Genomic DNA, 22,248 nt, shown 5'->3' on the forward strand with positions numbered 1-22,248 from the left:
CTGTCATCATCCACTCAACTTTTACATTCATCCCTGCATCCCATCGCCTCTTCGCTCTCCTCCTCGGCTCACACATGGTGTTCCTCCCACTCGCGGATGCTGTTTGGTGTAGCAGTTACAGCCAGTACACTTCTACACCCACGCGCAAGTGAACCTCAGCCTACCTCTTTTTCTTAAAACCACTCCTGCATCTGCTACTGCGAAGATACTCGGCTCCCATTTAGGCTTGGAGGAGCAGCCATTAAGGATGCATCAAAAGGAGTGAATGGGATATTTTAAGACCTGTGACAGTCTGTTCCCATATTCAGAGTGTAATGAAGTGTATGTTTAGCGTGTGTCGAGTTTGTTCACGGCTGCCAAACCGTTAACCACGAGCCAAAAACAGGAGGATCATGTAATGTGATAAATAAGGCATAGTTTGAGCATTTATATGCGTGATCTTTTGGTTTTATACAAAGTTTGAAGTTCTTGATCAATTACTTGTACAGAAAAACAATCTACAACAATATTTTGTAACTGAGTAATTGTTTAAGTTAGGTTACATATCAAGCAAAACTGCAGTTTGAGTGTTATAGCTTTTGAAATGTGAGGATTTACAGCTTTTCTTTGTTTAATATTGTCAATGTTATTTGAGTTTTGGACTGTTGGTCGGACAAAACAAGACATTTGAAGATGTGGGCTTTGGCATTTAGACTATATAGACTAAACAATTCATTATATATTGGATAAACGAATGAGTTGTACCCATTTTGAAGCCTCGAGCTCGGCATTTTGGCCATTTCCATCTTGTTTTTTGCTACCAGAAGGGACACGAGAGGGTGGAGCTAAGTACAATCAAACGCTGAATAAGACATTTTTAGGCAACTAAAATGATGCAATTATATAAATGAAAAAAATAATAAATCAAGTGAGACGTAGGCTCATTTTCTCATAGACTTATATACAATCAGACTTCCTTTTGCAACCAGAGGAGTCGCCACCTGCTGGCGGTTAGAACGAAAGCAAGTTTTAATTAAGGCACTTCCGCACTGGCTTGACTTTTTTGCTCACTGCTGTTGTTGTTGCATGGATTAAGGGGGATTTAAGAGGTAAAAACTTCACAGGTACCACTTAATTTGCTCCTTTAAAAGGATCTTAATTTTTTCAATTAAGCTGCAAGGGTAGAGGAAATCACAGACATGGAGTAAATGGATAAAACGACTATAGTGGTTCTTGTTAAGGCCCCTTTAAAGCCCTTAAACAGGCAGATAATTCTTTGATCTTTAAGTGCTTTTTAATTCTGAAGGACAGTGACTGGCTCTTTGCTTTTTAGCGCACTTCTCTTTCTCTGAGCCATTAATTTGTTTGTTTTACCTTGATTTTATTCCTGTGAGTGCCACTGTCTTTGATCAATCATGTCGCCTATGCTGCTCATGCAAAGTACCCAGCGGTGCCTCTGTTTATTTATAATACCCATACAGTATATTTTATGATTATTTTACCTTCGCCCCTGAGGCTGATTGGAATGTTTTCAGAGATTTATCATAAAACCAAAGTATTGGACAAATTAAATTTTTGGACTGTATGGAAAATGAAGGCATGACAAATTATTCCAATTCATCCTGAGGGATACACGGATCCGTGTACCAAATGTCAGCAATCCATCTAATAATTGTTGAGACATTTCACAAATGTCAACCTCATGATGGCGCTAGAGGAAAAGTCAAGGGCCAAAATCTGCAATGTAATGTTCAATGTAAGTTATTCCTTGTGTGACAAATGTTTTAGCACTGCAACAATACATGTGGTCTCTTGTGGACTCGGCACAGTTCGTATGATATCTTACGCAAAGTTATTCCTCATTTTTTGTGCGTTTTCCTATGAATGTCCAGCTACACGTGACGCATGTTTCAATTTCCGCCATAGTCTTTTCAAAATAAATGTATGTCATCACAGGAAACAACTTGGTTAGGTTTAGGAAAAGATTGACTTGGTTAGGTTTAGGCAACAATTCTACTTAGTTAGGTTAAGGAAAAGATCGACTTGGTTACGTTTAGGCAACAAAACTACTTAGTTAGGGTTAGGCAACAAAACTACGTTGTTATGTTTAGGAAAGATCAACCTGGTTAGGTTTAAGCAACAAAACTACTTAGTTAGGTTTAGACAGAAAAACTAATGTGTTAGGTTTAGGAAAAGATCAACTTGGTTAGGTTTAGACAACAAAACTACTTAGTTAGGTTTAGGAAAAGATCAACTTAGTTAGGCTTAGAAAAATAAACTACTTAGTTAGGTTTAGGAAAAGATCGACTTGGTTGGGTTTAGACAAAAAAAATACTTAGTTAGGTTTAGGTAACAAAACTACTTAGTTAGGTTTAGGAAAAGATCGTGGTGTGGGTTACAAAAACTTTGGAAGTGGCGTAACTTAAGTATGGATGTTACGTGACGAATAAATCAACGTTGATGTCTGGTTTCACACGGGGTACAAACACCGCCTCCTTGGCGGAAGTCAGGTGTTTTTTGACCCACTCATCAACCCCGATATCCTCCCTACATGGCGTTTGTCACTCTTTATACTTCCTGGTTCACAATTACTTGGATTACTTACAAATATTTGTGGGATATTAAAGTGCATTATTTTTCGTAGGCATAGCTACGAACGCTGTATGAGAACAGCCTGACATGACACAATGAATAACATAAACACAATTTCCATTTAGACCCATATGTTTGCTCAGGCTACACACTGGGTCCTCTGGTTGCTGACCGCCTTTGAATGTCAATTATATCAGTCAGCAGCTATAGATAACATTTGACGAAACCCTTTAAAATAACATGCTGGGATATTATTGCAATCCAGCATACAGTCGGCACAGAATCTTAATAAGATTGTGTGTTTTTTTCAGAGTGACTCTGTTCAACTCTGCACACAAGGGTGCAGGCGATTGGACCCACGCTCGCCACAAGTAGCTTTGGCTGAAACCCACGGATTGGAAATTACAGTGTAATGGCCCCCAGTTCTCCTCCAATATAAAGAGAAAATGGGAAAATAGCTAAGAATAGTGGGAGCCATAGATTCAATCTGTAAAGAGACGTATGCTGGGAGATAATAAATCACACTATAAACAAGCACACACACACACACACACACACATATACTGTTTATATTCCAGGTCGTGGAATAATAATGCTCCGTCATAGCAGATTGTAAATGTAAATGGTGGTGAGGAATATTATTTCCCTGACTTATGACGCATCAGAGGCGCTGCTACATGCATTTAGAAAGCTATTATCCCTGCAGTGATGCTGAATCCCTCATATCAGATGAATAATGTAGGTGGATGAGATGCGGAGAATTGAATTGTTCTATCGCCATCTTAAATATTGTGTCACATCGTCGCGAAATAGGGTAACAGTCTTGTGAGAGAGTTGGTGTTGCGCAAGTGAAGGGGATACTTGTTACCATGGCAATAAATCCAGCCCATGCTGTCGGGGTTGTCATGGAAACTGAAACAAAAACATAAGGTGTCCCTGTGTGCTCCTATGAATAATATAAGTTAGATTTTACTGTCAACAATTAAATGTTTTTAAATCAGTATATAGATTGGCTATAGACAACTGTGACTAATATGTACTTGATTTGTACTGATTTTTTATGTATGTTTGAAAATATATGTGTATACAGTATGTATTATTATTATTATTATTATTACTACTATCATTATTATTATTATCATTATTATTATTATTATTTTTAATTATTTAATTATTATTATTTCATACTTTGGTTTATATGTGAGGATAATTCTGCTCTTCATTTTACTTTTTATTTGTATTTATTTATGTTTTAATTTTATTCTTTATTTGTTTTGGAAAAAAAAAAGAATAAAGAAAAAATATATATTAAAAATATATTAAAAATCTAATATATAATATATATGATATAAAAAATTATATATAAAAATGGTTGAATGGATGAAAAAGGAGAAAATAAAATAATAATTAAAGAAATAGATCTAAACCAAAAGATTTAAACACGCTGCTTTGATCTTTGTCTCCCCTTCCCTCAGGTGCCTACCCTCGACTGTCTCTGAGCTTCAAGCTGAAGAGGAACATCGGCTACTTCATCCTGCAGACGTACATGCCATCGATCCTGATTACCATCCTCTCCTGGGTCTCCTTCTGGATAAACTATGACGCGTCGGCAGCCAGAGTGGCTCTAGGTAAGAAGCAGTGGCTGCTTAAGGGGCAGGTATTTCCTCAGATGAGATTGGGGACCAAGAATGAGCCACAACCTGCCCGGCTTAACTTCTCATACTGTGGTGGATTTAGTGGGAGCTTTAGGGGAATGGGTTGGAAATTGGTGGGCCAAATGGAAATGGATTTGAAGAAGTTGTTGTCTATTATGTGGGAAAAGAGAAATGAGGTCCTTATCTTCTATTGACATAGGGAATCAATTTTACTTTAAAGTGTGATAGTAGCTGGAAAGCTGCAACAAGCATGTCAGCATTGTTTTGTCCACTGTGCCTTTCCGTAGGGCAAAACCAGGAATACACAACCTTGACTCGGACCAAACTGGGTCATACCTTGTGTCTGTTGTTGCTGTGGTCACTGAGAGGCCTCCAGGAGCTATAAATACATCACGTCTCTAATGAGCATGATTTCACTTCTTATTGAGGAGTGCATGTGTGGGTGCAAAGGCCCACGCACCGTGGGGCTCCTGTGAGCAGTAAACAAGGCAGAGATGGAAGCAGCAGGTCGCTGGTTTGTAATCATCGGGATTCCTCGCAGGAGGCTGCAGCACAGTTTTGTCTTTGGTGGATAATGTAGTCTTAGATGAGGAATCAGGCAGGGACGATATGTAATATGAAAATTATGAAGACAATAGCTAAAAATGCAATTTAAGCAATAGACTTTCCACAGCAGTCGTAATTAGTACCACGGTAAATTGGCAATTGACTGTTCGCTAAACGCCTCTCCTGAAGAGCAATGGTTCAATCATAGCTTAGCAACAGTAACTAGGATTTCACCACAACTCAATGTATCCTCATACAACGGCTAATTTTTACTATGAATATCCAGCAACATGTGTCAATTTCCACTCGTTGCATGCATTCAGTCTTTTCAAAATAAACTCCCGTCTGCACAGGAAACAGATTAGTTAGGTTTAGACATCAAAACTACTTAGTTACGTTGAGGAAAATATCAACTTGGTTAGGTTTAGGCAACAATTATTATTAATCAAGGGCAATTATTTCAAATTTTTCGTGCATGTCAAGCAAAACGTGTCAATTTCCCCTCCAATCTTTTCAAAATAAACATCCATCTTTACAGGAAACAACATGGTTAGGTTTAGGCAACAAAACTAGTTAGGTGGATTACATATAAATTGATTGCATGGGATATATACAAATTATAGTGCATTACTTTTCGTAGGTATAGCTATGAACGGTGTATGAGAACAGTCTGCTCACAGGCATTAAAAACAACAACAACAACAAAATAAAGTCACTTTACATACCCAGAATCCTTTGAGAATTGAACCATCAAAGCAAAAGCGGCTCACCAGTTGACTTGAATACAAACCAGACAAATTAGGTAACTCCCCAAGGGGACCTAAAAGCCCCAGATTCACTGTGATCTCAGTTGGTTCGTGGTTATATGAACATATAATGAAGCTGCCATGTCTACTATGTGGACATGCTTCAGACGGGGGGCCGATAGGGGCCGAGCAACAAATCATTGCTCTGGGGCCTCCTAACAGCTCAATCTGGCCGTGCCAATTGATTGCTGCTTTGGCTCTTAAATCATTTCATATGGGCAGATAATGGAACGGTAACGACCTTAACACATCATAATGCTTTTTGGAAAACATGGTTTGATCCATTACCAGTTATCCACGGGCGCATGCAGCTCGTTAGAGACTAGAATCTAGACGGCATCAGCGCATGTGTGCACATATCTGTTTTATATCCATGACTCATTTGCACCGCTTGAACAGTTTTTTTTCGTGAAGGCACGCGTGCAATATCCGGTGATTACCTTGGAGTGTATGTCTGCTTTTTATGTTTGTGTGTGTGTGTGTTGGGGGTGAGGGGGATGTATACGTGTGAAGTCCTGCTGGCTGCAATATCCGGTGTGTGCCTCCTCAGCTGAGAGGCAACCGGAGGTCCATTCACTTCTCCTGATGGATCATTACAAGCTTTCAGCAGGTGCCTTGATGGTGGAAGAGGGTGCGTGGGCATGCATGCGTGTGTGTGTGTGTGTGCGTCTGCTGCTTTTTTCTGTGTGCAAACCTGCCAGTAAGAGCAGTGTAATGATCAGGGGAGAAATCCATTCAAGGAGGCAGCGGGCAAACAATTGAATTGTTTCAAGGTGAATCTCATTTTCCTGAGCAATTTTCAAAGGATTGCAAAGTTACAAATGACCCGCTCGCGCCCTAATCTGGTTGCAACCCATTTCACACAGCAACGCCTCTCACTCACAATCATATTATATGAACAGTCAAGGTGTGGGCATTAGCTGTAATTGGTGCAGGAGCACTTTTAGTGTAATGGTAGACACAGGTTTGAGTTCACTGGGTGTTTTTTTTCCTCGACCGCAGACTGCCAAAACGACAAGTGTTGAAGTATTGCGCTCATAGATGTAAAAATAGTAGATGTGACGTGTTCTAATGACGTTCTAGTTAGCTAGTTCATCAACTTTTTGTAGTTTTAGTTGACCAATAAGTAAAAAATATACCTCTCATGTACTCTATACTGATGTGTGGAAAGTGATGCCAGCCTCCTGGTCGCAGTTAGGTGCTGAACAGCTGATAACCAGTTGCTGCCCATATGTGGCAATTGTAAATAAACAATACCCAGGTTCCAATTAGTCATGACATAATGACGCATCCACTGTTTTCTATCTATGATTATGCATGCTAACTAGATAGCTGCCAGTTTGTGTTGTCTGCGAGTGATGAATGGAAGTGTTCAATTAACGCTGCTTTGATTTACCGCCCATGCCTATACTCTCGCAGTCAACATTCATTGCCGTTTCCCTCGCTTCACTGCATCCTACATGATGCCTCTTCCTTTTTTTATAATGTTGAGCCGTGTTGCTAATGGCCTCTCGGCTTGTGATTAGAGGAGATTTGATTGCGGTGTGCCTTTGTTCCAGCTGTTAAGGTGGAAAAGAGACTCTGGGACATATAATAAGAGAAAAGGGGAGCGAGAGAGGGGGGGATAGGATGGAAAGAGGGAGACCACCACAAAATGATGGTGAGATCCGGGAGGGGGGAAAGGAGATACAGGATAAATGAATAGAAATAGGAGGAGAGGGTGAAGCAGAGGGAGAGATAGCTGAGAACAATGGGACGAGACAGAGAGAGAGGATGAGGGAGATAGAAGAAGACGGAGAGCGAGAGAGAGACCCTATAAAACTATATTTCTCCCCGGAGAGCGTAACGGCGTGATGAAAAAGGAGGGAGGCCCATGGGCGCAACGGCCCCTTGATTAAATTGTCCGAACAGGGAGCGAGGGAGCAAAAGAGAGGGAGGAACGGAGGGAGGGAGTGAAGGACAGAGAGTAATGGCGCAGCTGAGAGAACACCTATAAAGAACAAGGCTGTCGTTAAGCAAAAAAAAAAAAAAACTAGAGATTGCACCATCCAATAGGGGCAGAGACACGAAGCATGTGCACGTGCAGGGCGAGCTCGCTCACAACACGCTTCTCACACCTTCTCTGACGACACACACACACGCACGCATGACTGGTGTTAGCCTTGTAATGTGCCAATAAATCACACTAAGGGCTAGATTGACCTTCGCCATCTCGCTCCCTCCTCCCAACCCCCCGACTGTTCCTTGTCTCTTTGCCGTACTTTATGTCACACGCATTCGTACACACAAACACTCGTCCGCGCGTGTTATATGAGCGGCCCGGCAACTGATAGGCTCCATTTATTTCCAGCACGGGTAGATAAAGCAGTAGAGATATATCTGCCACATATCTGTAATGAGATAAGATATAGCGTTATTGCATTGCATGAGGTCAGGGTTTGCATTGAGTATGAGTGAGGCGTGGGTTTATTACCGCAACTTGTTAAATGGACGGTGGCACTGGAAGACACATGTATACGTGGTTGTAGAGCTGCAACACACAAGCAAATGCAGAAACTCGCTGCGCAGAACACAATGGAAATTAATTACAGAACATTGTAAATCGTTTTCTGTATTTGGTTGTTTTCTGTTGTTGCAGCGCGTTTCTGTATTTGGTTGTTTTCTGTTGTTGCAGCGCGTTTCTCTATGTGGTTGTGTTTTCAGTTGTTTTTTTTGGTTGCGTTTCTTTTGTATTTGCAGTGCATTTCTGTATTTGGTTGCGTTTTTTGTATTTGGTGGCATTTAATGTTTTTGCAGTGCGTTTCTGTATTTGGTTGCGTTTTCTGTTGTTGCATTGCATTTTTGTATTTAGTTGTGTTTTCTGCTGTTGCGGTGCATTTCTGTAGTTGGTTGTTTTCTGTTTTTGCAGTGCATTTCTGTATTTGGTTGTGTTTTCTGTTTTTTTGCGGTGTGTTTCTGTATTTGGTTGTATTCTGTTACAGTGCATTTTCTGCAATTGGTTGTGTTTTCTGGTTTATTTCTGTTTTTGTAGCATGCTTCTGTTGCGTTTCCTGTATTAACGTTTTGTCTATTTGCACGTGTTCTCTTACGTTACAGTGCATTGGGCCACTGTAGAAATGTATCAAACCTCAGCAAATTCAATTTCTCCTCATTTATTTGTCAGTAATTTTATATGAGTCTCTGTGCCTCTCTCTTTCTGTCTCATACAAGGTGTGAAGGTGCCTTTACTGGGAGTCATCAAATAACCACCACTCTGTATCCCTTGTGGTTAAGGTTACTAAGAGCTGGGGGCTAGATACATGCAGCACTATTCTAATGAGTTATTTCTGCTTGATGACCATGGGGCAGTTGGAGGTTTTCTAGGCAGACCTTTGAATTTCAATGAGGCAGAGGTTATGTACTCACCTACCAGTGCGTGTGTGTGCGTTCATGCAAGTAAAATAAGATAAAACATGAAAGTGATCAGGAAATTGTTTCATAAGAGTGCTCAAGCAAAATACTGTACGTGCAGTATTCGCTTCTTCTCCCCCTCTTTCTTTGACACTTCAGCTAAGGCAATCTCATGGGATCCCTCCATCTCTTAACTAGAAGAGGAAATAGCCACAGAACAAACATGTTTTCTATAAAAATATCCTTGTTTCTATAGTAACACCTAAGGCATCTGTTGAGGTTTTTTCTCCAACGTGACCTTAAGGTTACTTACGAGATTGAAGCATCTGCTTAGAATGACGGGATGCTCTTTAGACTTCTGCTATGACAGATTTGGACTAATTAAGCTTCAAATTTACCATATTAGATTTATTGCCAAGATTGGTAATGAGGAAGCCTTGGAGAAAAATTACACGATATATATAGTATGACACATTTTGTATGTATGATCTGAACAGATAGAATTTACTGTGCGCAGTTGAGAGAAGGATGGAATAATTGGACAGAAGATGCAAGAGATTGTTTTCGTACTACGAAATCAGGTCATAATAAGCGTTTGGATCGGTGGAACCTTTTCATATTTCTAAGAACTTAGTTCTAAGAACCGTTCTTTTTATTGTGTCTGCACCGCAAGAAGACTCTCCCAGCACAAGAGGAACCGTGAATGACGTAAATGAGCGATGATTGGTCGAACACATGAGCCAATGCAGCACTGGCAAGCACCATTTTTAAAAACCTGTTAGCCATGTAAACAACAAACAACACAAACAAAGGTTTGTAACGAAATATATGGAAGAAAACACAAACAAATGGACTGACAATGTAGTCTAGAATTTAAGTTGTTTCCTGAGCACACACCCACTGAGCCAAAGAACGAGTGAGAGCCGCTGCTCAGCGAGCTAACCCAGTAGCACAAAGGCGAACCCAGTAGCACAAAGGCGAACCCAGTAGCATAAAGGCGAACCCAGTAGCACAAAGGAAAACCCAGTAGCACAAAGGCGAACCCAGTAGAACAAAGGCTAACCCAGTAGCATAAAGGCGAACCCAGTAGCGCAAAGACGAACCCAGTAGCATAAAGGCGAACCCAGTAGCACAAAGGAAAACCCAGTAGCACAAGGGCGAACCCAGTAGCACAAAGGAAAACCCAGTAGCACAAAGACTAACCTAGAAGCACAAAGCATATCCACTGAACCAAAGAACGATAGATTGATTAATCTCATAAAACTACTTTTGTGACGGCTATTTTGCTTGCGTTTATATGATTGTGAGATGTAACAGAGTTGTTTGTATATTCTTATATTACTAAAAAAGCTAAGAGAGCTTGTGGAAAGTAGCGAGCTGGCAACTTGCAGATCTCCCAGCTGGAGATGTGTGCGAACGGTGCCGAACGGCAGTGTTCCTATTGGCGGTGTGAATGCAAACAGGCGGTGTGAATGCAAACAGAAAAAAAAGCCCTTGAAGGTATTAAGTTCTCCCAGTGGGAATTTCCCAGAACTGTTTGGTCCGAAAACGCCTAATGACACCTATAATAATCACCATGTTTTTTAATTTTCCTCCTCTAAGGTATCACCACGGTGCTGACGATGACCACTATCAACACCCACTTGAGGGAGACGCTGCCCAAGATCCCCTACGTCAAGGCCATCGACATGTACCTGATGGGCTGCTTCGTCATGGTCTTCTTGGCCCTGCTGGAGTACGCCTTCGTCAACTACATCTTCTTCGGGAGGGGTCCTCAGATGCAAAAGAAGCTGGCGGAGAAGGCGGAGAAGGCCAACAATGAGAGGGCGGCCAAGTACGACGCTGCAAGGGTGAGTTGGGACTTGACGATTGGGCGTTTTTGACGTGATTTCTGCACTCGGTGGATGATTGAATTAAAGTATAAGTAAATCAGTAAATGAATGGTGCTGCATGTGTATGAATATTTGGTTATTTCCACAGAAAAAGCCGCAGCACAGCACTGTAGAAACTCAAATTCCTTAACTTTTCTTCCTCCGAACAGGACATGAATGATAAAACAACCTTGACAACATTTATTCTAAAATGAACTGTTCTGTCAGCTCTCGATAGCAGAAGCAGCAAAAGGAAAATGTTCTGCATAATTGAACTGTATATTATATTCATAGGCATCTGTATCCCCGATGGAGGCTTCAGTAGGCAAAATATGTTGTTAAAAAAAGTCAATTTTCAGGTATTTGTTCCCGACATGTGGCTGAATATTTTCATCTCCTCAGGAGGCAGGTAGTAGGACCGCGTCCCTAAAGCGGTCCAATCAGGTTAAAGGTCTTCGCCACTCACGCTCGGTGAGTTGTTTGTCCAGAGAGACTCTTCAATATCCTTGAGTCAACGCTGCCATTGCCATCAGCTGACATGGATGTGTTTGATTTTCTTTTTTGCCGTAATGCAAAAAAATATTCCCCCATCCATGGAATGAGTCAAGCGACAGCAGACATCTTCATGACATTGCCACATTCTCAGGAGTATTCATCTTTGACTTTGACTTCTTCATTGCAGTTCTTTCTACATTGAAATGCTCGATCTCACGTCGTAAAAATTGGTGTTTCAGATGTGAGCCTGTTTCTTCTTTCAGGGGTCATCCTGAATGCATGCTGTCTGTAAATCTTTTCATTGAAATCATCATTAAAAAGCCACATTTTCAACACAGCTTTCATAAAGTGACATTGCGGCATGTCAGGATGTGGTAAATCTGTCTTAACTTTCAATGGGTAGTTACTGCAGAGGTACCCCATCATGCATCTGTGCTGCCTTAGTGCCAGTGGGACTTCCACAGTTGCTACATTTGCATGAATGATCGCCATTGTCCATTATTGTTGATTTGTTTTGTGCCGCACATCATAGGCATGGAGTATGATGTGTGTCCAATATGCTTGATTCAATTGTTGAAAGTGATGATGTGGGCTTTAGTGTTGGGGGAAAAACATCTTCAAGTGCTTCAGATGGGAGGTCCACAAGTTGAGCAGGAGTCATGATGCCCAAGAAGATAAAAGATATGTCTTTGATCATTTATCAATGGAAACTTTCCTCTTGTTCTTCAGTCAAACAGAGCAGCCAACGTTTAAGTGGCTGCTGCCGTTAATTGACAAAAATGACATCATGGAACTGAGAACCAAGCTGGGCCTGAAACTGCTCCCTCCTCCACTCAGTTACTTTTCCATACAAAAGAAACACTCATAAGGTTTCTTGTGATGCAATGAGGGTGTTTAAGAAAAAAATGTTCCGAGGAGACATCCATGGACGGATTATGAGACAATGGGCCCCCGGCACAGGCATGTATAAAGGGCCCCCCACTCCTCCTACATAGGAGCAAAACACCCAGACTGAAAGTACAAAGAGTCATTAAGCGTCTCTTCGTAGTTGTTTAGCATCCCTTTGTAGTCATTTTGCGTCTCTGTAAATGTTTTGCATTTCTTTGTAGTCAATTTGCGTCTCTTTGTAGCCATTATTCATATTTTTGTAGTCGTTTTGCGTCTCTTTGTAGTCGTTTTGCATCTCTTTGTAGATGTTTTTTGCATCGCTTTGTAGTCATTTAGCATCCCTTTGAAGTAATTTTGCGACTGTATTAATTTTGTGTCTCTTTGTAGTCTTTTTGCATCTCTTTGTAGATGTTTTGCGTGTCTTTGTAGTCTTTTTGCATCTCTTTGGAGATGTTTTGCGTCTCTTTGCAGTCATTTGGCATCACTTTGTAGTCATTTTGCATCCCTTTGTAGTCTTTTTGCATCCCTTTGTAGATGTTTTGCGTCTCTTTGCAGTCATTTGGCATCACTTTGTAGTCATTTTGCATCCCTTTTGTAGTCTTTTTGCGTCTCCTTGTAGATGTTTTGCGTCTCTTTGCAGTCATTTAGCATCCCTTTGTAGTCATTTAGCATCCCTTTGGAGTCATTTTGCATCTCTTTGTAGTCGTTTAACATCCCTTTGTTGTCATTTTGCATCCATTTGTAGTCATTTTGCGTCTCTTTGTAGATGTTTTGTGTCTCTTTGTAACCGGTTGCCAGTTTTTGTGGTCGTCTGGAGTCTCTATGTCCCTGGGTCTGTGCCCGGTAGGCCCGTTGAGTAATCCCTCCATGATGACATTTCATGGTCTTGAATGCACTGTGCAATGAGGGAGAGTGCCTTATCACTTCAGGTAGAGTCCTCTAGTTGTTCCTTTTATTTGCACATAATGTTGTTAATTAGTTTTCTCATTTCTTTATCCATTCAGGCGGAACCGCACGGCCACGGGAACATCCTGCTAACCACCCTGGAGATCCATAACGAGGTGGCGGGAGGCGAGATCACCACCAGCTTGGCGGACATTAGGAACTCTCAGTCCATGGTGCAGTTGGACAGCACGGCCTCGTCGCACATCCAGTACCGCAAGCAGAGCGGCGGGATCGGCCCGCGCTCCGCCAGCAAGCACTCCCTGGATCGGGCCGCCCAGCTGAAACGCAGCCGTCTGCGGAGGCGGTCCTCGCAGCTCAAAATCAAAATCCCCGACCTGACGGATGTGAACGCCATCGACCGCTGGTCACGGATCATCTTCCCTTCCGTTTTCTCACTGTTCAACCTCGTCTACTGGCTCTACTACGTCTGATTGGACTGTTTTGTTGAGGTGTTCGTTGTTGTTTGATTTTTTTTTTTCATTTTGTTTCTTTTTCTTCCTTTTTTTCTGTTGCTTTTATACATGATGGAATCTGTCGAGTTAAAGACGGCAACGCTTCAAGACAAAAACAAACAGACTGAGAAAAGACTACTGAGTTTTGGACCAAGTTCTTGTCAAAATTGCTTTTATATTTGTCTTTGAATCCTTAGTACCACGGTATTTTTATTTTCTGAAGTATGTACTGTAATTGGGACTTGTGACAGTCATTTCCCAACACTTGCCCTCTCAGTAATGTGTAAATAGAGAGATACAAAGCCAGCAATTGAATAAATAATACAGTATTTGCAAAAAAAACAAACACAATAGCAGTTAACGCAATGATTTTTCTAATCTAAAAAAACAACTAAGAAAACTTTATACTACACAGGTGGTCAGATAAATGCAGGCAATTCCTAAAAGTCCATTAAACAAACTAATGTATGTTTGACTGGTACCCTATGCACTATTAATGCATGTAATGATCAACCGTAGTGGAAAAACTCTTTTTTTGCCTTGGATTATTGTCACAACTTTACAGATGTGTATTTGTTTATAGCGTTGATGATATACAGAATATTTGCTATTATATGTCATGCATTGATCTGGTAAACTTTTACCCAAACACAATAATTCAAAGTTGAGGATTTGTATCCTCTGTTCAGGAACGATTGTGACTCAGGTTCTGAATCTTTTGCTATTGGACATCTTTTTCTTGACAAAGAAAAAGTATCCTTTTTTTGGTAATTTGATAAAGGAAAAAGCACAAATACGAATAAAACTGCCATTTTTTCAGCAACAGCGCTTGGAGTGATATAGCATGACACAATTGCACTCAAATTTATTGAACTTCCTCTAAAAAAAAATGTCTTATATTAATTTAAAACAACTGCCAAGGGCCTTTTGGGCGACACGGTTACTCAACCCATGAAATATTATGATATTTTTGTACTCTGTGTCTTCAGGTATTCATTTGATTTTCCTAACCTGTGTTTTTTTTTGCTCAACAATAACTGTTGTGGTGATAGAGTGAAGGAATGAAACCCATTTTTTTGTACATAAGTACATAGGTGTGTATATATATATATATAAATGTATATATATATACTGTGTGTACAACCCAAAAATGATCTGAGCATTTTGTGATTGTCATACTGGCAGTCAGAATATTTATTGCAAAAAAAAAAGATAAAAAAACAGGTCAGTTTCAAGCATCGGTTTAGTTTTCAAGCATTTGTGGGGCACTCTGAATATCTTCTCAAACACCCGACCATGTTGAAGTCCACTCTAGAGACTGTACGTATGTTCACCCTTAGAGCTACTGTATGTCCCGCCGTAAAGCAGCACATGCAAAATGGATTTCATTGATTCCGCGATACCCGGTCTGTCGACAAATAAGCACATACTAGCGCTGAATGTATCAGATCCATTCTTCAGGGAGAGGATAATGAGCCATGGTCATCATTTCTCCATCAGAATGTAACACGCCCATTCTTACAAAAGAAAGAGAGGGAAGGGATGGTGCTTTAAGAGTGTGTGCATGTGCATGTGTGTGTGTGAGAGCGATGGGGAAATGGATAAGGAGAGCTTGAGATGGGAAGGGCGTGGGTAGACCATTTATTTTCCGTGCTGCTTGCTCGACTATGGACAAATGTCAACGTGTAATAGTTTCGTGGATAAAAATAGCTCTCCCGTCCCGCTCTTTTGATAAACTGTGTGCCATTCCACCTAAGGTCGCAGAGCAATCAGCCGCTTAAAACTCACGGAAGACGATGTAAATTTGTCATAGAGACATGACATGCATTCACTGTTTGTGCATGTACAAGAAGAAAAAAAAAATTATAACATTGAGTTCAGAGTTGGGATTAATTTAACAAAAAGTTTCATGTGTACAGACTGATTGATATATGACTAAGAACTGAATGTATTGTACTTGGATTGTTGCTGCACAAATGCAATTTTCTTTCTGGAAACCTCAACCCTGATTAATTAGGGCTCTCGTTGATTCTACATTCAAGTGACTCCCACGTTTCTTGCTGGTTTCTTGTCCTGTTTTCTACTGTGTAGACGGGGCGCAGTGCACATATGAACTGAAATAATATCATATATAATAAGCCAAAACATCTTGCTAAAGGTGTGTTCGGAAGGAATTTGAAGCGAGTTTTCACCTTGCACCATTCGTACGAATTTCTGTTTATTCGCCCCCAAACGGCCAATGTACCAACTGTGGACGCACTGAAACTCTTTCTATACTTCCCTCTCGTCTCTGTTTGTTTATGAAGCAGATTGGGATGTGCACAGTTTTTCGGATGCTGAAACATTTTCAACTCGTGCGGATACGTTTTCGTGTCAAATCGTGTCTTTACGTAGATTTTGTGTGCAATGGCGCCACCACTAAAAGTCGTTTGGCGTTCTGTCTGAACACACGATAAAAAGAGGACGTCTTGACTTAAGCACAAATCAATGTTTTCCTTCCTGGCTTACTGGTTCACTTTGTTAAACCAAAACATCTTACTAAAGGTGTGTTCGGAAGGAATTTGAAGCAAGTTGCGCCAATTCGTACACATTGTTTCGCCACAAACAGCCAATGTACCAACTGTACCTTAGCGTTAAGTTAGCTAGCAACGACCGCACTGAAACTCTGGTTCTGTATGTTTATGAAGCAGATTGGGATGTGCACAATTTCGTGTCAAATCGTGTCTTTACGTAGATTTTGTAAGCAATTGCGCCACCACTTAAAGTCGGTTGGCGTTCTGTCTGAACACACGATAAAAGAGGAACGCGATGTTTCGTTATCTCATGCATTCCAGGTTGTTAAGGCATGGAACCAGTTTGTCCAATGTTGTTTCAAGCTGCGAGGAAATTCGTACGAATGAAAGCTCAAAACAGTTTACAACGCTTCAGTGTCGTACCAACTTTACGTTAGCTAGCAAATGGACGCACGCTGGTTCTTTCTATACTTCCCTCTCGTCTCTGTATGTTTATAAAGCAGATTGGGATGCACAATTTTTCGGATGTTGAAACATTTTCAACTCGAGCGGATGCGTTTTGTGTCAAATTGTGTCTTTCCGTAGATTTTGTATGCAATTGCGCCACCACTAAAAGTCATTCTGTCTGAACACACGATAAAAGAGGACGTCTTGACTTAAGCACAAAGCAGTGTTTCGTGATCTGATGCTGTCGAGGTTGTTAAGGCATGGAACCTATTTCAAGCTGCAAGGAAATTCGTACGAATGAAATCTCAAAAACAGTTTATGAGGCTTCAGTGTTGTGTAAATAAGATATAATAAGACAGATTTCTGGAACACTGGAGCTAGAAAATAACTGTTTTCCTTCCTGGCTTTACTGGTTGACTTTGTTAAACGATTACTTCCGGGGTCAAGTTTTTGCGGTTGGTCATTGTCTGAGTCATTATTTTATTTACCAAACGACATAGTGCGGTTGAAAAGTGAAAGAGACGGTAACTCTCAATACTTGTTTATCATGCATGCAACTACAATTCGTAACTTGGGGAAAAAAAGAAGATATTTTGCAAACTCACTCATGGGAGCTGCCAACTGCTCATTTTAGAGATGACAATACGCCATGTGCGCCTACAATAAAAAGAAAAAAAATCAATAAAAATGGTGTTGTATGGCCTTGGTCCCATAATGGAATGTGAAATGTTCTGTGCTGCCACAAAATGTATTTAGGCTTAGATTTATACTGTATATCTCTGTATGTTTCTCTTCCTTTTTCAATAGATTATCATGTTAAACCATCGAATAAATTATATACATTGTACCTGTGTATTTGGTATTGCGAGCATGCATGACACTCCGTGAAGAATCTGCATATACTGTACATGTAGATGCAATGAACAGCCATTTCAAACATACATATAATAGGATTTTGATATGCCTGTACATACCCCAAGTCTTGTTGGGAATATCTCCTATTCAGGTGCCCTTGAGCAAGGCACTTAATCCCCTATCTGTTTCAGTGCAACTACGCAGTTGAAGACTTTTTATTGCAACTCCTAGTTGGACATCTTTTGTGTATGAAGTGAACTTTATGAATGTGTGCCAGAGTGTTGGTGAATAAGAGTACAGTAGTTCCCCGGATAAATAAAGACTGAAAGAAGAAAAAGACACTGTGGAGTTGGAGGTTATTATTCGGTAACTTGACGTTTTTTTTTCCATCCTACTCAAGTGACACAAAGTTCATGATGAGCAACTTGTCTGTGCAAGTGTTGAAATGAAAAAATAGCATGGAACTCTGAGAAAGCTTTTATTTTTGCTCAAGTCTTTACAATATCAGCTTGCACCTAAGATTTCTTACTTTACATTCAACCAATCAGATTATTTCTGTCTCCAGAACAGTTGAGAAAAGTTGGTTTAAGTGTTAATTTTAGCATCTGTTTTACCCGTTTATAGCCTTTTTAGAGAATCAGCAATTGTTAGTGCCCACATGAATCATCAGCCCATTTGCCCCAAATGGAGTACAAATGCCACCATAATGCGCGAGGCATTTAGCGTGCAATAAGAACGCCTTTCTTGCCTTTGGCGTGTCATTTGTACGCCATGTAGTCTGTACCAACTGCAATGTAATCACTCTGCGTAAATATGCTACGCCCAGAGCTAGTGACGTAGATTTAAAAAGCGAGAAAGGATGCCTATGGTGGGCCGGAGGTGGATGGGTCCAACAAACACAGGACACTAAACCAGGAGACCGGTGTTTTGTTTTGTAAGTTACATTAGTGACGTTTGTGATGCGTACTTATGTTAACATTGTTTCTGTATGTATTTTACCTAGTTTATGTACTTAATTTAAGCCCAACCATGATGTTTTCCTAATCCTAACTAAATGGTTTTGTTGCCTAAACCTAACTGCGAATCGTAGTTTTGTTAAGCCTAAAATGTGTTCTCATGACACACAGAATGTCCTTGTAATATCGAGCTATTTATACACCTTCCTGTTGTTAAAACAAATCGATTTAATATTAGTCCAGGCAACCCAATCTCACGGGATGGCGTATAAATAGCATGATATTACAAGGGCATTCTATGTGTAATCAGGATGCATTTTTGCCTTTTACGATAACGACCGCAGTTAGGTTTAGGCAACAAAACTTCTGACTTTTTCGTAAGCCAACACTGAGATAAAATAGGTGTGAATTGTTATAGGTAACTAGTACAGACAGGTGTAGTCCTTTGGAAATGCTCTCAAAAAATGTAAACCTCAGGTTAAGAAAGATCAACCGGAAAAAAAGCTTTTTTCAAACAGTATCACTGAGAGGAAGCTACACAAGAAACGCACACTTACACTATAGAGTATAATGTGTATTTACAAAGAGTGCTTTAGGTCTAATGATTATAATTAGGCCATTAGAAGGAGGTCGGAACCACCCAAAGGGACCCACACAAAACTATTTCTGATTTCACTAACGCAATAGCACATTTACACAGAATGTGACAAAACACAAGGTGTTCTGACGTCACTTTGGGTTCAGCTTGGGCCCCATAATTATTACAGGATGCTCAGCAAAGCAAAGATGACACCTGCCTATAAAGCTAACCCAACCCTGCCGATACAGTACACCAAACCTGGGTTAACGAGTAACTGTAAATATACATGTAATTAACGGTAAGGGACCAGTTGGGTATACGTAGCTAATCCCAGCAAAGCAATTCATCAAGAATGAGTCCTGTCTCAGTCGTCTCTATGGGACCGCTCGTAAAGACATACAACTGGGAGCAACTGTGGTGGGTTTTTACTCTCTGTAACTGTGGGTGAGACAGTAAAACATGTTTGAAATTTCTTAACAAGTTCAACACCTACTAAAGAGGGAGCTCAAAGCAGAGGCGATGAACCAAACAGTAGACTGCAGTGGTGCTATCGTCAGCAAAGTCCCACTAACAAGAAGCTGACAGAAGGCCTACTGGTGGTTAACTACCATGAAGGTGTGTCAGCAAAGACATTTACCAAAGGAGAGAACATTTTCTAACGTCTAATGGGAAGTTGCATTGTGGGAAGTGTAGGATCCAGGATTTTTGGAGCTTGAGGAACAAAAAGTTAAGATATATCGGCCTCTGATGCAACAATTTTTACCATTCTTTGTAAAAAAATCTGTCTCTTGAAGGTCTCTGAACTTGATGGAAAATAGGTACTAAATTGCTGGAGGTACCCTTTAAAGTGGCACAGACTTGAGTTCGTCAACTACGCATAAACACAGGAAGTATTTAGTATTAGCCCCATCCATAATGCATCAAATTCCAAACCTCGTTTGACTTATGTACCGCATTTTAAAACATTTTGTCAGCTTTGGAAAATGATTGTTGCCTCCGTGAGGAAACTATCTGATGAATTGTTACCACCCCTCCATCCCAGGTAGAGGAAAATTATACATCGACCATATCACACTCTATTTGTGCATAATGACTTAAGAAAACGCTGAGCTTGGCTTTCCAGTCCCCCCGCCCCCCGTTGCCTCTCCACGGAAGGCTATACAGTACGAGTCCCTTGGGGTGCGCGTGATATATTTTTAATCTCCTTCTTTTATAATGTATATAGGGGTTCTAACCCCAAGATATATTGCGCAGTTTATCATTAAACTAATCATTAAAGAATATCATCGTTCAGCAGTTTGAGGGTGGAGGGGCGTGTGAGTGGAGCTGTTGTTGATAACAAGACGCATAGTTTGTCTCGAGGACAGGCTCCAGAGAAGCAACTCTTTTGGCAGTTTGAATGTGCTGTAATGAGGCCTGGCCAATCATGAGGGCTAAAGGGGAACACAACAGCCAATAAGACTGTTGTCAGGCCATTAAAGAGGCATTATCAGTCACTATAAGCACCATAGATATGGGTGAATAGGGGCCTATTAGTAGGTTTTATCATCTTATCATATGGTAGATCACCGAAAGAAGGTATAATAGAACACGACAGTGACCTCTAGCGACCTTAGTACATATGACGGGGTTAAACTCCATATAGTGTGGAGGTGAGAATTGTGACCTGGGGAAAATCGCGAGGGTTGGCAAGTATATCTATGGTGCTTATAGCGACCGATAAGGCCTATTTAATGGCCTGATAACAGTCAAATCGGGTGAACACAAGGCCAAATATTGGATAATCAGGCTGGTTGAAGGATTAGATCATGACGATGGCTCAGACGTTGTAGGTAGAAAAAGGGGAATGTGTTGCAACACGGTATAGGAAGCTGAGGTTTAAAATAGCATATGTTTGTTTATTCCAGCCATAACTACCTGCCTAACTTCCTACTCACAGTACAAACAGTTCCTGCTTCTGCACCAAATTCAAAGAAACCACAGATTTCCAAGTGCTGTCAAACTGTTTCTAGCACATCAGGTCCCCAGATCATCTCTGCACTCAGTTTTTTAGAAGAAGAAAAAAAAAAGATTCAAGCATACTCCTACTCTTCAACTTTGTCAGGTTGTTTCTCACTGTGTTGGAAACAACCGCTACCGGAGCTTATTTTAGAACATCTAAACACATAAATAATGAATGAATAAATTAAGGAATTCAGTTAATATCAAAGCTCACAGTCTCGCCTGTTTCTCAAGGAGGTCGTTGGGAGTGCTGACAGCGATATTGATAGATGACCCCGGGCAAACAAGATGCCAAGTCGCTAATAAAAGGCACTCGAGAGGGCCGTAAAGCAAAAGTCAACCGAAGGTTATCGGAACAAAAGACAACAGTATTTTTTTTACAAGCGGCATTCTCTCTCTCTGCGTGCTATCACTCATTTTGATCTTATCGACTGGGTCTGGATCCTGATGCTGCTAAAAAGGAACAAGCTGTTCACACATGGCAAAGTAAAAAAAAATATGGCGAGTGATAACTAGATGGATAAAGGGCATAGCCTCGGGGCTTGACATCATTATCTGGCAGCGCAAGAGGATCTGGAGCTGCATAATTGCTCAAAGAGTTATGATGAAGCTGGGATGTTAAGGGTGATGAATGTTGTCAAAACTATACATGAATCATAGTTCTTCATTTACAGGCAATAAGCCTCAACAGGCTTAATGGGGGTGGTGGGGGTGGTGGTGGTAAGAGGCATTGTTAGACATGACCTGGAGCAGAGTGGAGCTCTGTGGTAAATGACTTATTGCTTTCATAAAAGAGCTGCGAAAAGAATATGAATATTTAATTATTATTAGAGATTAGAAACAACTTGTATTGCTACGATGAGGAAATGAGGTCGCAACAGCAGCAAATAATATGACACAACAAAGAGGAATGCACAAAAAGAACATGCAGGACAGAAATATGTTTATTATATGAAATATTCCTCCTACAGGCAATATGTATAGTGGTTGCCAGCGGCACTGTGAGCCTGCACCTGAGGTGCTTTGAGCTAATTGCTAACATCAGCATTGAAAGTGCTAACGTGCTGATGTTTAGCAAGTATGATGTTTACCATGTTCACTATCTTAGTTTATTGTGTTAGCGTGCTTACATTAATTAATAGCACTAATTAAAATGACTATGTTTGTCATGTTATTAAGCTACGGACGAAAATGTAGCTGCCATTGTAAATAAGACTTTGTTTTTAATTGACTTGCCTGGTTAAATGAACGTTGACTTTTAGTTTCACATGGGACAC

The 22,248-nt window shown here is 40.6% G+C and overlaps 1 protein-coding gene across 2 annotated transcripts in view; it reads left to right on the forward strand.

Moving 5' to 3' along the window:
* Window positions 1-17,426, forward strand: part of LOC141763104 (gamma-aminobutyric acid receptor subunit beta-3-like) — a 42,565-nt gene extending 25,139 nt beyond the window's left edge. Inside the window, exons 7-10 of one of the 2 annotated variants that reach the window (XM_074627417.1) lie at window positions 4,047-4,199; window positions 10,571-10,818; window positions 11,242-11,310; window positions 13,227-17,426. In XM_074627417.1, coding sequence (XP_074483518.1) covers window positions 4,047-4,199; window positions 10,571-10,818; window positions 11,242-11,310; window positions 13,227-13,598 — 842 coding nt within the window. In that variant the 3' untranslated portion in view covers window positions 13,599-17,426. The remainder of the gene's footprint in view (window positions 1-4,046; window positions 4,200-10,570; window positions 10,819-11,241; window positions 11,311-13,226) is intronic. The other variant, XM_074627418.1, reaches the window with a different exon arrangement.
* Window positions 17,427-22,248: the final 4,822 nt, after the last annotated feature.

Source organism: Sebastes fasciatus, chromosome 24 (genome assembly GCF_043250625.1).
Source record: "Sebastes fasciatus isolate fSebFas1 chromosome 24, fSebFas1.pri, whole genome shotgun sequence".
Lineage (NCBI taxonomy): Eukaryota > Metazoa > Chordata > Actinopteri > Perciformes > Sebastidae > Sebastes > Sebastes fasciatus.